The sequence below is a fragment of the Hemiscyllium ocellatum genome, chromosome 31 (genome assembly GCF_020745735.1).
Source record: "Hemiscyllium ocellatum isolate sHemOce1 chromosome 31, sHemOce1.pat.X.cur, whole genome shotgun sequence".
In the NCBI taxonomy this organism is placed as follows: Eukaryota; Metazoa; Chordata; class Chondrichthyes; order Orectolobiformes; family Hemiscylliidae; genus Hemiscyllium; species Hemiscyllium ocellatum.
In genome coordinates this window covers 37,028,138-37,050,185 of record NC_083431.1, presented here as the reverse complement: position 1 = coordinate 37,050,185, position 22,048 = coordinate 37,028,138, and the positions used below count along the sequence as shown (strand labels likewise).

Below are 22,048 nucleotides of genomic sequence, written 5' to 3'. Positions count from 1 at the left end.
AGAACAGGTTCAATAAATCAGCTGTGCTCCCTTGAGTTAGTGTCGTGTGACTTCTGACTTTGGTCCAACATTGACACCTCTACATGATAATACAATGGGGTAGATGTACAGAAAATATTTGCTCTGTTAGGACAAGTAAAAATGAGGAAGGATAATTTAAAAATGAAAGCTAAGCCATCTTTCCACATAAAAGAGTTGGATAAATCTGGAATTCTCACTCTGGAAAGACTATGGCTGCTGGCTAACTTGGAGTTTCTAAGTCTCAGATCAATTGAGTTGAGCGCGATAAAGATATCAACAGATATGGAGCTGATGTGAGGAAACATAATCCAGGTGCATACATGGTTTAGCTGATCATAAGAAATAAGGGCAGCACTGACTGCTGCCGCACAGCGCTAGGGACCTGCCTCAGGTGACTGTCTTTGTGGAGTTTGCACATTCTTCCCGTGTCTGCAAGGGTTTCCTCCGGGTGCTGCAGTTTCCTTGCAAAGATATGTGAGTTAGGTGAATTAGCCACGCTAAATTGCCTGTAGTGTTCAGGGATGTGTAGGTTAGGTACATTAGTCAGGAGTAAATGTAGAGGAATGGGTTTGGGTGGGATACTCTACAGAGGGTCGGTGTGGACTTGTTGGGCCAAGGTCCTGCTTCTACATTGTCGGGATTCTATGAATTCTATGAAATAAAAGCCACAGTAGAACATTCAGCTCTTCAGGCCTGCACAGCCAATTGGTATGATCACTGATTACATTCTATACCAACTCCATTTTTCCCTCATTCCCCTTTATCCATTGATTTTCTCATTCTACAAAATCCAACCATCTCAGTTTTGAATATATATTTTAGCGAAGCATGTTCAGTCATCCGGGGGAGAGAATACCAAAAATTCAGAAATTTGAGGGAAGAAATTTTTCCTCAGCTCAGATGATCTTTAAACCTGATTCAATCAATATCTCCTAACCTCACCTCCACAGCCAAGGGAAACATCCTTCAACGTCTACTCAGTAAAAACCTAAGAATTTTAATATTTCAATGTGGTGATCTAAATGTGAGAAGATACAGTTTCATTCTACTTCTCCTCTGCAGCCATCTTTCTCCTCCCAAGAGTCAAACCAGTGAACTTTTGTCGCACCTACTCTAAGGAAAATATATCCCTCTTTAGCTAACTGAACATTACAGCAGACTTGATGTGTCGAATGGCTACTCCTTTTCCAATGATGCACTGGGATTGGGAGCTTGGGATTTCTTGGGAAGAAACAAAATGTGTGCTTGTGTTGAATCTTAATGCAGCACCTGGACTTCCTGTTGGCATCAGAGTCTAAAATTGGGCAGTTTCTGTTGCGTTTTGGGCTGAGATGGAAGGATCATTAATGATTGACTGGTGTATACAGCACCATGAGGAAGGTGTTCTGAATGACAACAAGAAAACTAAAATCTCATGATAGAAATCCAACAGACGTCCAGTTCTAGAAAAAAATATGGTCGTGTATGGAATGAGCTGACAAAAGAAGTGGTAGAGTTGGATACAACTATAACATTTAAAAGACATTTGGACAAGTACATGGACAGGAAGGGTTTGGCGGGATATGGGCCAAATGTAGGGGCCAATGGGAAACCTGGTCAATATGGACGAGTTGGACCCAATAGTCTGTTTCCATGCTGCATGACTCTATGACACCAAAGGACAAATCCTGTCCTAATACTATCTATAAGATTATCTTCAGTATGGAGATAAGTCATACCAAGGAAATCAGGTTAAAAGCAGGGGAGGGATGGATGAACGTTTCCCTCAGGTTTGTTGGAAAGTTTCCAAATAATAGGATCTGTCTGTTGGCTGAGCAGGTTTGATAGTGTGGCAGTGATATACATGATTGTAAATTGTTCAGACTAACAATGCACTGATCTGTTCAAGCCTTGCTACAGGAATTTACTAATGCTTTAGCAAAGCAAATAAAAGCATTAATCATTTTAGCATGATTATAGTTAGCATCCAAAGAAATCGTTAACCTTATACATCATATATTGTTTTCAGCACATTAAGTAAAATGTGACCTCCCTCTTCCATCACAATCTAAACTCTCCACCCCAAAGTTTTAATGAATAATTCTCCAATCAAACGTTGATGTTCTGCTGTGCCAGTAGCAGATCAGAAGAGAATTTTGATTCGTAATTCTGCTGCAAGATGTGGGGTCAGACTTTGAGGTTCACTTCTGGAAATTGATATGTTAGAAACCAGGAAAAAGATAAAATTTCTTCATAAGTGTGCCTCTCTCCTTCACAGGCAGCTGTCTTGCAAAGTTGTGGAATGACTTTTGGACCTGAAAGGGGAGAAATGCAGAAATCCAGTTAGTAACTAAGATTACAGCCACAGTGCTTGACAGAGCGAACCAATTTGTGGATATGCTTTCCTACAGTTTCACATGGTACTTCAACATAGGCGCCATTTTGAACACTTCCCTAATCCTTACATAAACCTTCTGCACATTTTCAGTATTTCACCATCTTTTATTATCTTATTGCTGATTGTTCACACTGATCCAGTCTTACATTAACATGCTCCTTTCCTCATGTTTCCCCTCATCATGTACTTCTACTGTTGTGGTTCTGTTCGCCGAGCTGGGAGTTTTTGTTGCAAACGTTTCGCCCTCTTTCTAGGTGACATCCTCAGTGCTTGGGAGCCTCCTGTGAAGCGCTTCTGTCATGTTTCCTTCGGGATTTATAGTGGCTTATCTCTGCCGCTTCCGGTTGTCAGTTGCTGTCCGCTGCAGTGGCCAGTATATTGGGTCCAGGTCGATGTGTTTGTTGATAGAATCAGTGGATGAGTGCCATGCCTCTAGGAATTCCCTGGCTGTTCTCTGTTTGGCTTGTCCTATAATAGTAGTGTTGTCCCAGTCGAATTCATGTTGTTTGTCATCTGTGTGTGTGGCTACTAAGGATAGCTGGTCGTATCGTTTCGTGGCTAGTTAGTGTTCGTGGATGCGGATCGTTAGCTGTCTTCCTGTTTGTCCTATGTAGTGTTTTGTGCAGTCGTTGTATGGGATTTTGTACACTACATTGGTTTTGCTCATGCTGGGTATCGGGTCCTTTGTCCTGGTGAGTTGTTGTCTGAGAGTGGCTGTTGGTTTGTGTGCTGTTATGAGTCCTAGTGGTCGCAGCAGTCTGGCTGTCAGTTCGGAAATGCTCCTGATGTATGGTAGTGTGGCTAGTCCTTTGGGTTGCGGCATGTCCTCATTCCGTGGTCTTTCCCTTAGGCATATGTTGATAAATTGCGTGGGTATCCGTTTTTGGTGAATACCTTGTATAGGTGTTCTTCTTCCTCTTTTTGTAGTTCTGGTGTACTGCAGTGTGTTGTGGCCCTTTTGAATAGTGTCCTGATGCAACTTCGTTTGTGTGTGTTGGGGTGGTTGCTTTCATAGTTCAGACACGGAAAGAACAATACTGGTCAAGGGACTCAACTACAATCACAGGGACGCCAATACAGCAGACTTCCTAGCAGCACTAGAATGCACACTCAGGAACAATGGGTTGACAGAAGAGACACAACAAACAGTGAGACAAAGTATCGTACCTCTGATAACAAGGAAAAGACAAACATACAACCTCAACAACAAAGAGAAAGAAGCACTAAAATCATTAAGAAATTATAAGAACATAATCATACTACCAGCAGACAAAGGTCAGACTGGACAAAGCAGACTACATCCAAAAGGCACAACAACTACTTGCAGATACCAACACCTACCAAAAGAGGGAGTCTGACCCCACCCCACAGCTCACCAATAGGAGAAACAACCCACTGAGGAATCTACAAAAAAATGGACTTATAACCAGGTCTGACCTACAAAGAATGAAACAGGAAAGCAACAATAGCCCTAGATTCTATGGACTACCTAAAGTACACAAACCAGACATCCCACTCAGACCCATAGTATCACTACCAGGGACACCATCACACAAACTGGCTAAAGAGCTACAGCAGAAACTGAAACACCTGATCAGCGGATCCAGACACTCTATACAGTCAACACAAGAATTCTTGGACATCATCAGAAATATACACATAGACAAGGAAGAAACCATGGTCTCATTCGATGTAACGGCACTGTTCACCTCTATTGACAAAACCCTATCCAGAGAAACAATATCCAACCTGCTGGACATACATAACAGACAACAGGACGTTGAACCTATTAACAAAGACGGCATACTTAAACTACTGGACCTGTGCCTCACAATACACTTCACATTCAACAACCAGATATACGAACAAATCAACGGAACACCCATGGGCTCGCCGATCTCTGGACTCATAGCAGAAGCAGTAATGCAAAGGTTAGAACAAACTGTCTTATCGCAAATACAACCCAAACTCTGGGTCAGATATGTGGACGACACCTTTGTAATCGTTAAAAACACAGAAATAGAGAACACACACCGGATCATCAACGCCACACCCACAGGAATTCGATTCATGAGAGAGGAAGAAAAGGACAACCAGCTCCCATTCTTAGACATGATGGTACAGAGAACACCGAACGGAGAATTCAGCACAAAGGTATACAGAAAAGCCACACACACAGACCAAGTCCTGAACTATGAAAACAACCACCCCAACACACACAAACGAAGTTGCATCAGGACACTATTCAAAAGGGCCACAACACATTGCAGTACACCAGAACTGCAAAAAGAGGAAGAAGAACACCTATACAAGGTATTCACCAAAAACGGATACCCACGCAATTTCATCAACAGATGCCTAAGGGAAAGACAACGGAACGAGGACATGCCACAACCCAAAGGACTAGCCACACTACCATACATCAGGAGCATTTCCGAACTGACAGCCAGACTGCTGCGATCACTGGGACTCATAACAGCACACAAACCAACAGCCACTCTCAGACAACAACTCACTAGGACAAAGGACCCGATACCCAACAAAAACTCCCAGCTCGGCAAACAGAACCACAACAACAAGCACCCGAGCTACAAATCTTCTCCCAAACTTTGAATGTACTTCTACTGTTTGCGGTCACTCTATAGTAATGTTGCCACATAAATGTTGGTTTAAAACTAAACGGCAAACATAGAATGATTTTGAAACTACATTTTTTAGTCACTGAGAGGAACTGAGAGATTACACATCCTTCTCTATCTGGGTATCCCACTTACGACACAAGAGAAAGTTGTAATGTTTAGAATTAATTTGAATATGTGGGGTAGTTCGCCATTTTTATAAAATATTGTATGGCCATGGGCAATCTTGGACAGTTTGTGAGCATCACAGTGACACTTTTTCACTGAAACCTATTCCAAAACTACCTCGAAACATGAAAATACAACAAACATCGACAAAAGAAGAAATGATTGCAATCAGGGCTCTGATGAAAGGGTACGGGATTCTTTAGAATCTTGCAGGAAAAAGAGGGAAGTTGTGTGTCAATAATGCAGCCTATGGAACCATTGCTGCTGCAGTAGGGAAATCACATGATTTTTTACATTGATGCTGCACCCAGTATTTCAGTAATGTATCTGAGGTGCAAAAGATAAACCAGAAGGTTAAGGAGTCACTTTTATTGCCTTCTAAAGTCATGTGAAAGTCTACATGAAGCTGGACCTTGAAACAATTATTAGCTAATTCCAGCATTAAGATTCCAATGTGTTGGACTCTGAGAGAATCAGACATGAATATTGGACTCAGGAGATAGTGTGTCAAAACTAATTATTTTAAAAGCATCTTTGGCTGAATTGGGTAGGGAGTAGTGGTGAAGTTCACATATTTTTCTCCACAAGTGATTTCTCACGCATATTGGTGGGAGCCATGGCTGGGAAGCTTCAGGGATATCTCACATGTGAAGGAAAACTCTCCTCTGGCAAGTGATTAGACAGCAGCATTGGCAGAGCCATGAAGCATGTTCTTGCTTATACTCTACAGTAGGGAATACTCCATAGCATAAAGGACTGTTTCTGCTTCCCAATAATTCCTTCAGCTCCTTCAATAGATACTCTTGCTTTCTTACCTGGAAAAAAATCTCCTCAATATCATACTTCGCTGCATTTTGCCTCATTTTGTCCACTAACGATTGGATGAATATGCTGCCATTTTGTATATGCCTGAGGGATACATTGTCTGCAAAGCAAAAAGGACAACAGCTCTTTGATAATGAAAGAATTCCTGTCATCCAGATTGAGAGAAAGTAACCATTACATTCAACTAATCTCTGAATTTGACACTTTCACCTACTATTCAAATTATTGGTGAGCCCTTCAATCCTGTTGACTTAGAATCATTCCATTTGTTGCCATTACATTCAACCATCTGACACAAAACAATTTACAGTCATAGAGATGTACAGCATGGAAACAGACCCTTCGATCCAACCCATCCATGTCGACCAGATATCCCAACCCAATCTAGTCCCACCTGCCAGCACCTGGCCCATATCCCTCCAAACCCTTCCTATTCATATACCCATCCCAATGCCTCTTAAATGTTGCAATTGTACTAGCCTCCACCACTGCCTCTGGCAACTCATTCCATACACGTGTACCACCCTGTGTGTGAAAACGTTACCCCGTAGGTCTCTTTTATATCTTTCCCCTCTCACCCTAAACCCATGTCACTCTAGTTCTGGACTCCCCCACCTCAGGGAAAAAACTTTGCCTATTTACCCTATCCATGCCCCTCATAGTTTTGTAAACCTCTATAAGGCCACCCTCAGCCTCCGAGGCTCCAATTTAAAAACAAATAATGCTAAACACAACTAGGCCTTGCAGCCTACACAGCCTAATACAGTCATTCCAATTCAGAACATCATGCACTTTCCCAACTTATTCTGCCCTCTAAAGGGCAGAATAAGATAAAAGTATAAACAGGATTTGAAATTTCTTTTTCATCTCTAAAAACAAACATTATTTTAATTAATAGACAGCTGTTCCGTCTCATGAAAAGAATATAACTTGTATTTTCACAATCCTTCAAAGCTTATCAAAGTACTTTTAAACTGTAGTCACAATTATAATGTAGGAAACATAGCAGCTAATTTACATGCAGCAAGGTTCCACTATGAGATAAATTACTTTTTCAATGGTCATGAGTGGGCATGAACAAATCTTAAATCTTGTGTACAACCAGTCTCTCAGATCCCAAACACTTCTCTTGAATCTATGCTGTCACTCTCTGATCTCTGCATTTCTCTCAGATTGTTGGCATCTCACAACACCAGCTCTTTTATAGCACCTTTATTGAGGTAAAATATCCAAAAGGCACCTAACAGAAGGAAGTTACAGAGTAAGGGAGATTTAAAGTCATGAAGGGATTTGTAAAAAAGACTGAGAATTTAAAAAGTAAGTAAATGCTTAACTAGGAGGTCAGCAAGCATTGAGATGACAGAAGAATGGGATATGGTTCAAGTTAAGTAGGCAAAAGTGAGGACTGCAGATGCTGGAAACCAGAGTTTAGATCAGAGTGGTGCTGGAAAAGCACAGCAGGTCAGGCAGCATCCGAGGAGCAGGCAAATCGACGTTTTGGGCAAAAGCCATGGTTCAAGTTAAGATACAGGCAGCAACGTTTTGAATGATGTTTACTGGGGTTAGGTAGAGAATTGGAAGTTGGGCAGCAATGTATTTGAATAACCGAGCCTAAACAAAGGCGTGGATAGGTGTTTCAGCAGCAGATAATTTACAGGGAGACAGGAACACAATCAGGTGTTAGGGGCAGCACGGTTAACATTACTACCTCACACTGCCAGGGTCCTGGGTTCAATTCCAAGCTTGGGTGAGTTTGCATGTTCTCCCTGTGTCTGCATAGTTTGCTCCGGTTTTCTCTCACAGTCCAAAGATGTGCAGGTTAGGTGGATTGGCTGTGCTAAATTGCCCTGTAGTGTCCAGGGATGTACAGGTTGGAGGATTAGCCATGGGAAATGCAGGGCTAAATGAATTGGGTGGAGGGCTGGAGTCTAGATGGGATGCTCTTTGGAGGGTCAGTGAAGATTTTGAAGCTGAATGCCTCTTTCTGCATGGCAGGGATTCAATGAATCTATGAGATGTTACAGTGTTAGAAGTAGGAGATCTTAGTGATGGTATCGATGTGTGGTTAGAAATTCATGTTGGATTGACTATGACACCAAAGTTATGAAGAATCTGTTTTAACTTCAGGCAGGGAAACATTGGTGGCTATGGAGCAACAGTTTTGGCAGGGTTAAAGATAATGACATCAGTCTTTCCAATATTTAGGAGGTGAACATTTCTGTCTATCCAGCACAGGGTATTAGATGAATATTCTGACAGTTTAGATTCAGAGGAAGAGTTGAGAGAAGTGATGGTTGGGTACATCTGTGTGTTGTCAGCATTCAACTATGACATTGTCTTTTCTAATGACCGCACCCCATTGTCTGAAATGAACTGCTGGCTATGGCACTGAGAAGCAGAGCTAGTTTACACTGGTTAAGCATAATTACCTGGGGTGCTGGAGCAGAAACAGATGAAATCACTTTCCTTGTGTACTTTGCAAAAGGGACCATCTTCTTCATAATCAGAGACCGGCTCATCACTTACAGAATCACTGACATAGGCGTGGCCGAGGTTGGCTGCAAAGAAACAGCACAGATTGCTCAAGGATATTAACTCACTTCAAATGCACAACACACAACTATAACTGATAATCTTTATTACTTTTCTCTCAATTACATTGTCAATTACATTTGCTATTACCTTTGCTAATCAAACTATTCAGAGATGGTAGTACACACCTCTGGATGAGGTAGGACTTGAACCTCAGTACAAAATGCCACCAAATCAACTGTAGCTGTCAAGTGATAATGTTATTGACTGACCCCCTGCCTGGTCACTGTTTACTTGGTCTGCCCTTGAACATGGAATTGAATATGGAATTGAATATTTACAAAAAAAAATTTTTAATTTATTTTCCAACCTTTTCAGTATTAAGGCACACTTCAATGAGACAAACAATTCATGGTGCATCCACTATTTCATACAGTAGGTGCAATCTACATATGGAAAATGGAACACAAGCCTCTGGAAGAGATTAGAAGCACAGACAGGAAAAGTGTCACAGCTTCCCTGAAATCCATTTCTCATCTTGTCATGGTACACTGGTTGAAAAGCACCGGCCTATTTTATATTCTGAACTTATTACTGCAGAATCTACAAAAAGGAAGGAGAGGAGAGGGGAACTATAGGAAAGTGATGGCAGTGCATTTAGGTACTGACAATCTTCTGGGGTGGTCAGGATGGAACATTCAGCTAAAAGAGCATAGTTTGCCCAATATGCCATCTTTGTAAAGAAATTGAGGCATGCACTAGGATTCGCTGTTTGAAAGCTCGTTCAAGGACTGTTTTCCAAATAAAATGTCTGCTACTGCTGATGGGTCTACTAAAATCTAGTATCTAAGTGTAAACAAGGTACTGATGTGGCCTTGAAGCACTACCTAACAGGATGTTTCCCATTTCATATTCACTTGCTACCACTAGTCTGAACAAACTCTGAAACACAATGGAAGGCACTTGGGCATTTTGTAGGGCTTCACGATCACTCCAGTAATATTTTAAGCGAGAAATTATTTGAGGGTTTCACATAAAAAGAGGAAATGCTGTGCTACTCCAGGAGGAGAAAGGAAGTGCTTCCTCAGGGCATCTGGCTAAGAGATCCTTAGTCTGACTGGGAAATAGAAAGGAGGATGTGAGGCGAGGAAGAGGAACACTAGCTGCTACAGGAATAGGTCAGGAGCTTTTGAACATGAAAAGGTATTAATTCCAATGTGAGGACAAGGCATACTTCCTTCTCTGGACCTCTTCCAGCAGGACATCGAGGAATACTCACCAAGAACGTGTGTTTGTAGTTAAAAAAAAATGCTGTGTGTATTATAGGGAATAAACGTCCTATATATGAAAGAGAGAAGCCAGCTCTAGCTCTATTAGGGAATAATTTTGTTACATCACTCAGAATTCTTCACATTCAGTTGAAGCAAGTGGAAGGAGCAACATACATGGTTCTTACTATAATAAGGGTGTCCAATCAACACTTGAGTGCTGAGCCTGGTTTTGCAAGCAGCAGTAAGTTCAATTTATCTGCAGTTAAGACCAGAATGGTGTGCTGCATCCAGACCTGCACACAGGCTCATCTTATTTGTACTGCACCCACTTCAGTATCTGTTCAACAAAATAACTGCTCTGATTTTTAAGGCGAGATTTGGTTACACAATACTGCTACTCTCTATATTGATACAGAGCTATTATTTGTTGGATCACACATATAATCTGCTGCACCTTATATGTATTCTCTAACACACATAGGAGCTGCTACTCTTATGTACACACCAGTTTTCATAAAGTAGGAGTGGTGTATTGATTTGTAATTTTAATTCAATTTTACTCATTTTTTAATATCATAACCATCACTTCCCTGCTATTTGCTGATTTGTCTGGTTTTTGTCATCTTTTCTTGTTTATACATACTAGACAAGATATTAAATACTGGATACACTGCAATTTAGCCTTCTTGAATAAAATAAAATTCCATGAAAATAACAAAATTAGTCCCTAATACACCTAGAACTGGTTTCTCTATTTAATATTTAAAACATATTTCCCTATAATGTAGATAATATTTCTTTTAAACTCTAGAGAAGGGCTTCTGTTCTCAGTAATACACTGAGTTGCTATTCTCTAACAGATAGACAATTTCGGCTAGCATCTAATATCAAACCTGCCACTTCCTTTAATTCACACATTGTACGATTAGATTGCATAATGGTATAGAAGGATGCTCACTTCCTCGACATGCCTGCACAATGACAACTTTGGGTTTTCCTCTCAAGCCTTTGCAGTTCTTGTTGTTTAAAATGTTAAAAACATTGTCGATGTGAAGAGTATCTTCCTTGTCCTCATTGTGAAGTTTGCCACAGATTTTATCTCGGAGCCCGTGGGACATGAGAACAACAAAAGTACTATCAGACTGTAAGTGTTCCTCTCGTTTTGAAAATGCAGTCAGTACTTCTTTCATTTCCTGAAACACAATTCATGGTACATTAATTTTTTTTTGAGCAGCACTGATACAGTCTGAATTCCACTAGATCCCAAATATAGTAAAAAGAAATTGTCATTTATGATAAGTGTAATATTAACAAAGAGTTGCTGAATTTTTGAGGATCAATTTGATTCATAAAGATGACCACTACAGAGTAATTACTGTGCCATACACACCTTGCCCTACCTAGAACTCTAAGAACATTTGGCAGAAGAATTGCAGGAACCACCATGTTCTATATTGTATTTCTAAAGTAAGTCCATTATGGATACTGTATTGTTCTGTATCTGTGCAGTTTTTCATGACAAGTAGGTAAATGCCCATTACAGCTGCAAATGTGTTGCTGGTCAAAGCACAGCAGGCCAGGCAGCATCTCAGGAATAGAGAATTCGACGTTTCGAGCATAAGCCCTTCAGTGTACTGGAAAATAGAGGTTTATTCATTAAAAGTTTATGCTGTATAATAATATATTTATATTGAGTATTTAGTTACCCAAAGTGTGACAATTACTGGATGTTCCTCAAAGTAATGTGGTTATATGAGTCAGGAGTTAACATATTTTGTCAAGATATATCTTTTCTTCTATTGGAAATAGTTTGGTTAAAGGAAAATCATCTGACAAATAACTATCAGCCAGTTGGGGCCAAAGTTGTGTTTAAGGTGTTATGTCTGCTATTACAAAAATGGCTGCAGTCGTTTGTTCCAAGAATCAGATAAAGCTAAGAACATTCCAAATATTAACAGTTACCTCACTTGTTAAATTATTGTACTTTTCCACTTGGTAACCAAAGCCATTCAGCAGTTTCTGCATTTGTTTTTCATCCACCTCTGCACCTTTTCTCTTCATTGCAGGTTTCTCAAAATCAATGTTATTAATCAGTAAAGCCAGACGTTTCCTGTCCTGTTTTGGCAATATCTGGTATACCTGGAAAATAAATTACAGTTGTATTTTGGCTTTAACCTGTATGGAATTATTCACTGAGATTGAAAAATTTAATAACAATCAAGTAATCCAATCCAAAATAAGACCAATTCAATCATAAATCTCAAAGATCAATAAATTTAGGCCCCATCCAAGCATGCATTAAATTATCCAGTTACATATGCCAAATATCTGAATAATCCAAACACAGATCCCAGATATTGAACCAACTAACTTCATAAACAAGCTCTAATCAATCCAGACATACGTCCCAAAGATGAACCCAATTACATTGTATATCTCAAATCCAAAACCAACTAGTCACCTATCCCAAACATGGAATCAATTCAGCCACATTACCCAAGTGTGTGAAAAGAGGATTTCTACTTGGATATAGATTGGCAGGAATCTCAACAATCAGCATTACATAAAATGTCTCATCAAAGCTCAGGAATATAGCACAGCAGAAGGCATTTGCACTGATGCTCAATCTTCAACATTACGATAGCTCAGGATATCAGTACGGTACCTCGCCAGTATTCTGAGAAATCTCCTTATAATGCTGTTGTGTGCATGGAATTATCCACTCATCAGATGTGGATACCTCTGGTGTTGTGGAAGTGGTTGGGACAACAGATCCAATACCTGTAGCGCACAGATTTGGAGAATCAGATTCTATGTTACTTACAAAAGGGAGCACACATATACTCAGATTTATTCAACGATTTGTTTCAAATGAAATAGCACGGTGGCACAGTGGTTAGCACTGCTGCCTCACAGCGCCTGTAGACCCGGGTTCAATTCCCGCCTCAGGCGACTGACTGTGTGGAGTTTGCACGTTCTCCTCGTGTCTGCGTGGGTTTCCTCCGGGTGCTCCGGTTTCCTCCCACAGTCCAAAGATGTGCGGGTCAGGTGAATTGGCCAAGCTAAATTGCCCGTAGTGTTAGGTAAGGGGTAAATGTAGGGGTATGGGTGGGTTGCGCTTCGGCGGGTCGGTGTGGACTTGTTGGGCCGAAGGGCCTGTTTCCACACTGTAAGTCTAATCTAATCTAATCTAATATGAATGTCAGTACTTGTATGCAACACAAATAGATGTGCAATAAAAAATCCACACAGGGAGATCATAGCAATAGTGCAATTTACACTTCAGTCCTAAATGTGCAGAGTCTTGGGACTCAATAGATAATGCGCTTACTTCACAGCCAGAAGCTCCAGATTAAAGTTCGACTCACAGAAAGAGTGCTCATCACAGACCAATAATCAACCTGCTAGTCCATCCCTGGCAAACAGTCGGCGTAGGAGAAATTCCTGGTCAGCCATGCTTGATCTAGAGTGGTGCCCCTTGGCCTTATAACTACTTGTACCTCTCTAAAGGAGACTAGTGGACTATGGCTAATGATTTTAAAAATGTGCTGTGCCTCATCCATTGTTTAATTTGTTAACTGATATGTAAAAAGTGTTATCTCATTCATGGTCATAAATCAATTCAAAGAGAAAAGAAATAAGAAGAAATTCCACCTCTTGTAAACAACTAGGTGCTGTACAGGCAGTAGCACTTTGGTCAGAACTTGCAGTTCAGGGTGAAACCTGCCTGGAAGAGATGGGTAAGCACCTGTAGAGATCAATGGCCTAAATTTAGAGATTGATTGTGTTTTTGTGATAAGCAATGATAGTTTCATCATCATCATCACTGATGACTGATTTGCAATTGCAGATTCTTCAATTAATTGAATTTAAATCTCGCCAGCTGTTGTGGTGGGATTGAACCCATACCATGGAATACTCTCCAGTGAAACTAGCATTACTCCACCATCTTCCCAAACAGATAGTGTTTCATTTAACAAAGGCACAGGAAAATATATAAGATACAGTACCTGCTGAAGTCTCAGAGGTTTGCTTTGGATCAGAACTTGATGCATCTGCTGGAATAACAGAAATACTATCAAACAGAATTCACAAGATACTGCAACATAACAAATCCCCATCCGATTTCTTTTTAAAACTGATTGAATGCTTTTCCATCCACATTACCACTAATTGAATTAAAAAAGTTCTTCCTCACAGTCCCCCTGCATCTCTTGCCTACAATCTTAACTTTGTCACCTAGTTCTTGTACATAGAACTAATAAGTAGAATAGCCCTTGTCTACCTTTTCTAAGTTTGTAATAATCTCGTACACCTTTATCAAATCTTTCCTCAATCTCCTTTGCATCAGGGAGAACAACCCCAGTCTTTCCAACCAAATGTTGTAACTAAATCATCCAATGACTAGAATTCCTTTGGTAAATCTCCACTACACTGCTATGAGGACTGACATATTATTCCTAAAGTGTGATGACTAGAGCTGGATGAAACAGAACCTTATAAAGGTTCAGTGTAACTGCCATTCTTTGGTACTGAATGGCTCTACTGTACTAGGCCCAAAATCCCAAATACTTTGCTAACCAATCTTTCACTACATCTTGCCATCTTTAAAGATCAACGTACATACACTCCTGGTGCCTCTGGTCCTGCATCCTTTTTAGGAATTGTATCATTAAGTCTATATTACCTCTTGTCCTGTCTTGGCTCCCAATTCAGCAAGTAAGACCCCACCTCTCTCCAGCTGGAATAAATTTGCTCAATATTTCACGTTATCAAAGAATCACTGATATTAAATATTAGCTTCACAGATACTGTCAGACCTGCTGCACATTCCCAGTAATTTTTGTGTTTCAATCTCTGTTCTGTTTTATTCGATCTTGCTATTAGTTGTAATTATCAAAGTTTTGTACAATTCCCAATTGTCAGTGAAAGTATTCCTTATTTGGGGATTGTTACTATGTGAATATAAACCAGGCTGTTTGGAGACTGTTAGTATCTGAGCACACATGCTCCCAGTTTGGAGTTTGTTAGCTTCTGAGTACGCCCCCTCTAGTTTGTAGATTATTAGTATCTGAGCACACAGTCTCATGGTTAGAGATGGTTAATGTGTGAGCAATTCCAGCCCCCAACCTAGTTTGGAGACTGTTAGCACCTGAACACACAGGCCCCCTGGTTAGTATATGAGCACAGTTTCTCTTGTTTAGTGGCTGAAGTTTGAATAATTTCTCCCACTTCTAAATTTTATTCCTACTCTGAATGTGTTGGTCATATTTATTCATCACTCCCATATTCTGTCACTTACTTTTTACCAGACAAAGGCTCAGTTCTGAACACAACTCTCTGTCTGCTTTGTTCAGACTGCCAATAAATTTTTCACTGGCTCTGGGTCCCTTTCTTGAAATGGTGTCTATGAGACATCGAGCCTTGTTTTTTGTTGTTGTTTGTGCTTGGAGAATTTCTTCTGATTCCGACGTATTGATTACACTCGCCACTTGCATTTCATCCACCAGATCATCAATGACTCCCTTGGTGAGTCCATTCACTAAATCTGTTCTGAGGCGCTTCAGTCTCTCGTCTGAAAGAAAGACAATAAACTTTGATGGTTTTTGTTTTTCTACTTATAGTTAACTTCAATCCAGGTGAGTTAGATATAGATGTGCAGGTTAACGTATGGAATATTATTAAAGTGTTGCTTACTGTATAGGAAGAAATGACGGTGATGTGTGATATTGTTCTGCATCAGTGAATGAAGAACTTGTAAAATCCCATGACGCAGAGTCAGTGAACAGAGCAGTTGTAAGGAAGTATTGCACATGACAAGTGTGTAGAATATTATCAACTGTGCTAATCCAAAGATAAAGTGTACAGATAATGCAATATTATCAATGGTTTATCTACAATGCTAATTAGACAAATGGACGTTGTAAAGGGGAAAAGCATCATTCATCTAACACTCACTTTATAATCAGCTTCTTCTGTTCTTTTTGGACTCTTTGTGTGGCACTACCTTTGATTCTGCTTATGCAGTGTAGCTTAGCCCTGCTCACATATCCCTTGGCTTGATTATGCTCCTTCATTCAGGACTGCTTTAGCTCTACATTTCTAGATATGCTCTGTCTTTTTCTATTAATAAATAAGTACATGAGACAAGTCATTATAAGCTGGTCTTCCATGTGCACGTGCAAACATATTTCACAACTGGAATGATGGCGAAATAGTCAGCATTTACTGGCAGTATCCTGTGAAGTTGACAGAAATTTCTAATATGTTTAGACCCAAAAATTCAGATGCTGCTGTCATTAGTTCCTTTTTCTCTACAGGATGTAAATTCCCTCCAGATTGTAAACTTGTGAAATTACTGAACTGATTAAACTTCCTGCTTTTACATTATAATATCATTGCAAAAATCTCTGGGAAAGTTATGCCTTGCTAATAAGACATAACTGGGATTTTAATTACATACCTAGTCAGAACTTCATCTGAGTAACTTTATCTCAGAAAATTAATTTCATGTTTTTGTGCAAGATCAACTTTTTAAATTAATAAAATAAAGGAACACAGGAACACGAGTTGGCCATCCAGCCAATCAAGCTTCTCCATATAATGAGATGTTGGCTGACTACCTGCCTCAATACCACCTTCCCATACTATCTCCATATCACTTGGTATCATCCCTCTCCAGAAATTTCTGCTTTGAACATGCTCAAAAATAATGCCTCCACAGCCCTCTGAGGTAGAGAATTCCCAACATTCACTATCTTCCAAGTAAAGAAATTCTTCCTTATCTCAGTCTTAACTGCTTTTTAAACTTTTAAAAATAATATTTCAGCTTCTAATGTGCACATCCTAAACTTTACTTTGTTCTGTGTAGAATTTCTACAAGTAAAGAATAACCAGCGTATTTTATTTCCTGGTTTGCTGTCTGTGGGAATGCTGCAATTAGATTGGCAGCTTACTGCTTGATATCATTATTGTTGCTGGATGGCTGGAGATTCCCCTGACCTGACTCAGGATCCATCTTAACACCGAGAAAAGGGGAATCTGGAGCACAGAGACTACTAGATCATTGTAGACAACTTAATATGAGGTCAGCAGCAGGTGCCATCACTTTCCGACTTGTTATGATTCAGAGTATAATCTGGTAAGGGACTAGTTTAAAATGGACAAAGTTTGAAATCCTAGGGACTAGTATTTTACTTGTCCATGGGATATGGGTGCTGCTAGTTTCTTTGTTCCCCATCCTAAACTGCCCTTGAGAAGGCTGTGACAAGCTGTCTTCTTAAACCACTGCAGCCATGGGATTAGTTACACCCACATTGCTGTTAGGGAGGGAGCTTGAGGACGTTGAACTAATGTCAGTGAAAGAATGGCAATAGATTTCAAAATCAGGATTCTTTGTAGTGTGAAGTTCAGCTTATAGATGGTGCTACTCCAATATATCTGCTGACTTTAGCCTTCTAGTGGGAGGTCAATGCTGTCCAAGTTGCTGCAATCTATCTTGTAGGCAATGCACAGTGTCAGTAATGTTGAAGATGAAAGATGGGATGCCATTCAAGCAAGCTGGCCTTTCCTGGGAGTGTCAAGCTTTTGAGTTTTATTGGCACCGCACTCATCCAGGCAGTGGAGAATATGCCATCACACTCCTGACTTGTGCCTTATGGACAGGTGCTTTGAAGGTACTCATGATATGAATCCAAGTCTTTGACATTCTAAGGGAATAAAACAAAAATATTCCACAATTTTAAACACAAGGAAAATAAGTGTTCCTCTACAACGTCAAAAGATAAACGATCTACAATATCTATTCTGTACTATAATATTCAGACATAACAAAGTAAATGTACATTATAGGGAAACTTGTGGCCAAACATAACACACTGCTCATTGAATGGCAGCTGTGTTCATGATAGATCCCACATATTAATGACTTATCATTGCCTGTCACAAAATCTTGTTAAGACTTGGTTTTCTCACTAAACGATTTCAACTCTGTATTTCTGAAGATCCAGACGGACTCTGAAATTCTCCCAAGACTGCTCCAACTCCAACAGCCTCAATGTCTGCTCAACTCTCAGTGGTTCAATAATCGCTTCTCCTGAGACTATGTTCACCTGAGGCAAGGCTGCTTTCTAGCACCAACTCAGGCATTCCTAGCTCTTTAGCCACTCTGAGTGAAACACAATCTCTTAAAATGGTTACCTTTCTCATACAAGCCAGCATCCTCACCATCTTCTCTACACCAGACAGTTTGTTCTGGACCTTAACCGCACCAAATAGTTTATTAGGCTTCTCCTGAGCGTAACTGCCCAGAGTCTGCTACTAGCAACTCTTACTGGTATAAATGCTCTTCCACTGATCTCTCAGCGGAGTGACACAAGGATACTCCCAGTGATCTAGGGTCTTCTGTGAATAGAACTACCCCTTTACACAGCCAGACTTGGTTTTGCTGTCTTCATTTCTTATGCAATTCCACTCCATATCTGGTTTGTTCCTTCTACATAGATGTGTCCTTCAGCTGTAAAAGTAATCTTGTACGGGGCATGCACAGCCTGCGACACTGCTGTGCTTTGCTTGAGTCATAAAGGTTTTATAGCATGGAAAAAAGCCTTTTGGCCCATCACGGCCACACCAGTGATCAAACATCCAACTATTCTAACCCCCTTTTCCTGTACCTCTTATGCTGTGGCATTTTAAGTGTTCAGATAAATGCTTCTTAAATGCCTTGAAGGTGCTCACCTCTACAACCCTTTGCAACAGTGAGTTCCAGACTTTGGGTGAAAAATTTGTTCCTCAAGTTTACTCTAAACCTCCTGCTCCTTACCTGAAAACTGTGATTCATAGTAACTGGCCCCTCTGTTAAAGGGAAACATTACTTCCTCTTTACACTATCCATTACCTTCACCATAGTGTACATCTTAATCAGATCCCCCCCTCAGCCTGCCTGCTCTAAGGGAAAGAAGCTCAGTCTTTCTCGTCTCCCTGTACAGCTGAACTGTTTCAGCTTGGACAACATGGTGATGAATTTCCTCTGCACCCTCTCTATGTTCTTCCTACAGAGTGTTAACTAGAACTGCACAAAGCTCTGGTTTAACTAATGTTATCAATGGTTCCATCATAAGCTACTTTACTTTTCTTCAATGTCTTGACCAATAAAGGAAAGTATCCCAGACACCTTCTTTACCATTTTATCTACCTAACTTGTTGCATTCAGGATCAATGGACATGCACCCAAAGTCAACCTGTTCTCTGTACTTCTTAGGGTACCACCATTCACTGTGTACTCTTTGTTAGTTCCTTTAAAATGCATACTTATCAGGATTAAATTCCATTTGCCTATCTATGATGTCCTATAGTCTAACGCCTTCTGCCTTTATACTTACTAAACTAATTATCATATGATCTGTGAAACTTCTGATAATGCCACCTATCTTCATGCCTAGATCATTAAGGTACAAAGAACAAGAACAGTACAGCACAGGAACAGACTGTGTTAATACAAGATACCTTCCTAAACTAACAACCTCTTGCCTCTTTGCAGTTAGTGTTCCTCTATTCCCTGCCTATTCATGTATCTGTCAAGATGCCTCTTAAATGTTGCTATTGTATCCACGTCCATCACCTCCTCTGGAAGCACATTCCACGTTGGAGAACTTTATTGTCATGTGTATTCAATATAAAATACAATGAAAAGTGTGTACCGTCGCTGTATATAAGTACCATTCACATTAGCTTAGAATGAAATAAAGGAAATATAACTTAAAAAGAGTCCAAACTTTCCTTCACCTACCACACGTTACCGTTCGAATCCTGCTCCGGGCTTCCCAGCCCACATCAGGCACTTACCTATCTCTATGTAAAATACTTTCCTCACACATCTCCTTTAAATGTAACCCCTTTTACTTTACATCTAAGTCCCTTAGTAAGTGAAATTTCTACCCTGAGAAAAAGACTCCACCTATCCATGCCTCTCATAATTTTGTAAATTTCTATTAAGTTGCCTCTCATCCTTTGACGTTCAAGTAAAAACAAAGTTTGTCAAATCTCTCCTCACAGCCAATAAGCATTAAACCAGGCAACATCCTGGTAGATCATTTCCATAATCTCTCCAAATTCTTCACATGCTTCTGGTAGTTTGGTGACCAGAACCATACACAATATTCCAAATGCGGTCCAACTAAAGTTCTATACAGCTGCAACATGACTTGCCCCCAACTTTTTATAATCCGTGCCCTAGGCATGCCAATATGCCTTCTTGACCACCTTATTTACTTGTGTTGCCACCTTCAGGGAAGTGCGGACCTGCATTCCTAGATCCCTTTGTATGTTGATGCTGCTAAGGATTCTGCCATTTACTGTATACGGCTATCCTCCATTAGATCTTCCAAAATGCATCATCTTGCATTTATCCAGATTAAACTCCAGATAAACTGCCATTTCTCCATCCAAGTCTCCAGCCTATCTATGTACTGTTGTATCCACTGGCAATCATCCTCACTATCCACAGTTCCCCCAATCCTTGTGTCATTATTCTCCAAATCATTTTATATATAATTATAACAGAGGTCCCAGCACTGATCCCTGCCAAACACCACTGGTCACAGATCTCCAGTCAGAAAATCACCCTTTGATCGCCACTCTCTGTCCTCTATGACTGAGCCCGTTCTGTATCCATGCTAGCAGCTCACCGCAAATCCCATGTAACTTTCACAGAATCCCTAGTGTGAAAGCAGGTCATTCGGCCCATCAAGACCACACCAAACCTCCCAAGAGTATCCCACCCGGACCCACTCTTCTGTCCCTTTTACCTGTAACCCTGCTTTCCCCATGGCTAATTCACCTGCATATTATGGGCAACTTAGCATGGCCAATCCACAGAACGTGCGTATCTTTGGATTGTGGGAGGAAGCATGGGGAGATAGATGGCGCAAACTCCACACAGGAGTTTGGGTGAGGCTGGAATCAAACCTGGATCCTCACTGGCTAACCAGTGTGCCACCTTGCCGCCCACACTTTCAAACTTCACCTTTCGTATATTGGAAAGTCATGTTCAGGTTATAAAGGATATTGATGAGAGTTATCCAACATACTGCACTCCAACCTCCCTGGTTATGCGCTGTTACAGTAAGGGTCATGTCTACAAGACTCATTCTTTCATAATTTGTGAAGGTTTAAAAGATCGTTTATCTCTCTCTAATTAATGTACAAACAAAAACAGAAGTTGCTGGTGAAGCTCAGCAGGTCTGGCACCATCCGTGCAGAGAAATCAGAGTTAACGTGTCGGGTCCAGTGACCCTTCCTCTGATTTTCAGCATCCGCATTTCTTTCTGTTTTATTTATTAATATATATTTATCGTTATTTCGCTTTCTGGGCGTAAATTGACGTTGAGTTAACTGGACTAACTGCCACTTCCTGTTGCAGACTCTGCTGGATTTATTGGGGGCGCGTTAGCCTGATCAGTAAAAGCAGTCACTTTGGTTAGATTCATACAGACACCTCCGGGTTTTGTAAAAAAAATATACACGGCAGTGCAAATACTCAGGGGAAGCCCGTGCACAAATCTACCTGGATTGCAGGGCTGGCCAGGAAACCTGGAATAACACTCATGTTACTCAATAAGCTGCCCAGGAATGTTCTCCCTCCGTCAGCTCCCCGTGAACAGATCGGTCAGTGTCAGTGGGATCCGTGCACGGGGCTCGGCTGGGAGAAAGCCGAGGCCGAATACCGTTTCTACGCCAGTTAGGTTTACCTGCCGCCTCCATCCTTCTTTGTCAGCACACTGCACGGCAAAGTCCGTCTCCTCAAGGCAACCTTTTTTCCCGCTGAGCTTTTTCCGGTCTCGGCAGACGAAAGCGAACTTTCGATTTTGCTCCCGTTTCCGATTGGCTGAAAGTTTATCCCCGAAACACAGGAGTCGATCCCCAGAAAGTCAGACAGGTAACAATAAGCTTAGAGCTGGCGTGTCTTTATGTGTGTATATATATATAAATTAAAAAATAAACATTTTTAGCATATGACGACAAAAGAAGGCGTTGACAAAGCGGACAGATTTCAGGAAAAGGAACTTGTATAAGAAAAGCAAAGTCAGCATGACATCTATCCTCCATTCTGATTGTACATCTCCTTATCCCGTCCCAATGTCGCTGGCTTCACTGGACCCATTCTCCCTGGTCATTTACACCTGTTATAAATATCTATCACTTTTACCTCCCTCTGT

At 40.6% G+C, this 22,048-nt stretch overlaps 1 protein-coding gene across 1 annotated transcript; it reads right to left on the bottom strand.

Annotated features, from left to right (window-relative positions):
* Nucleotides 1-1,899: 1,899 nt before the first annotated feature.
* Nucleotides 1,900-21,786, bottom strand: LOC132830292 (caspase-1-like). The gene is made up of 9 exons (XM_060847866.1): nucleotides 21,581-21,786; nucleotides 15,136-15,408; nucleotides 13,844-13,891; nucleotides 12,499-12,614; nucleotides 11,796-11,972; nucleotides 10,792-11,026; nucleotides 8,460-8,588; nucleotides 6,021-6,130; nucleotides 1,900-2,315 (listed from the first exon to the last, which is right to left on the bottom strand). The coding sequence occupies exons 1-9, from the start codon at nucleotides 21,591-21,593 to the stop codon at nucleotides 2,223-2,225; spliced, it is 1,194 nt and encodes a 397-aa protein (XP_060703849.1). The 5' UTR covers nucleotides 21,594-21,786; the 3' UTR covers nucleotides 1,900-2,222.
* Nucleotides 21,787-22,048: the final 262 nt, after the last annotated feature.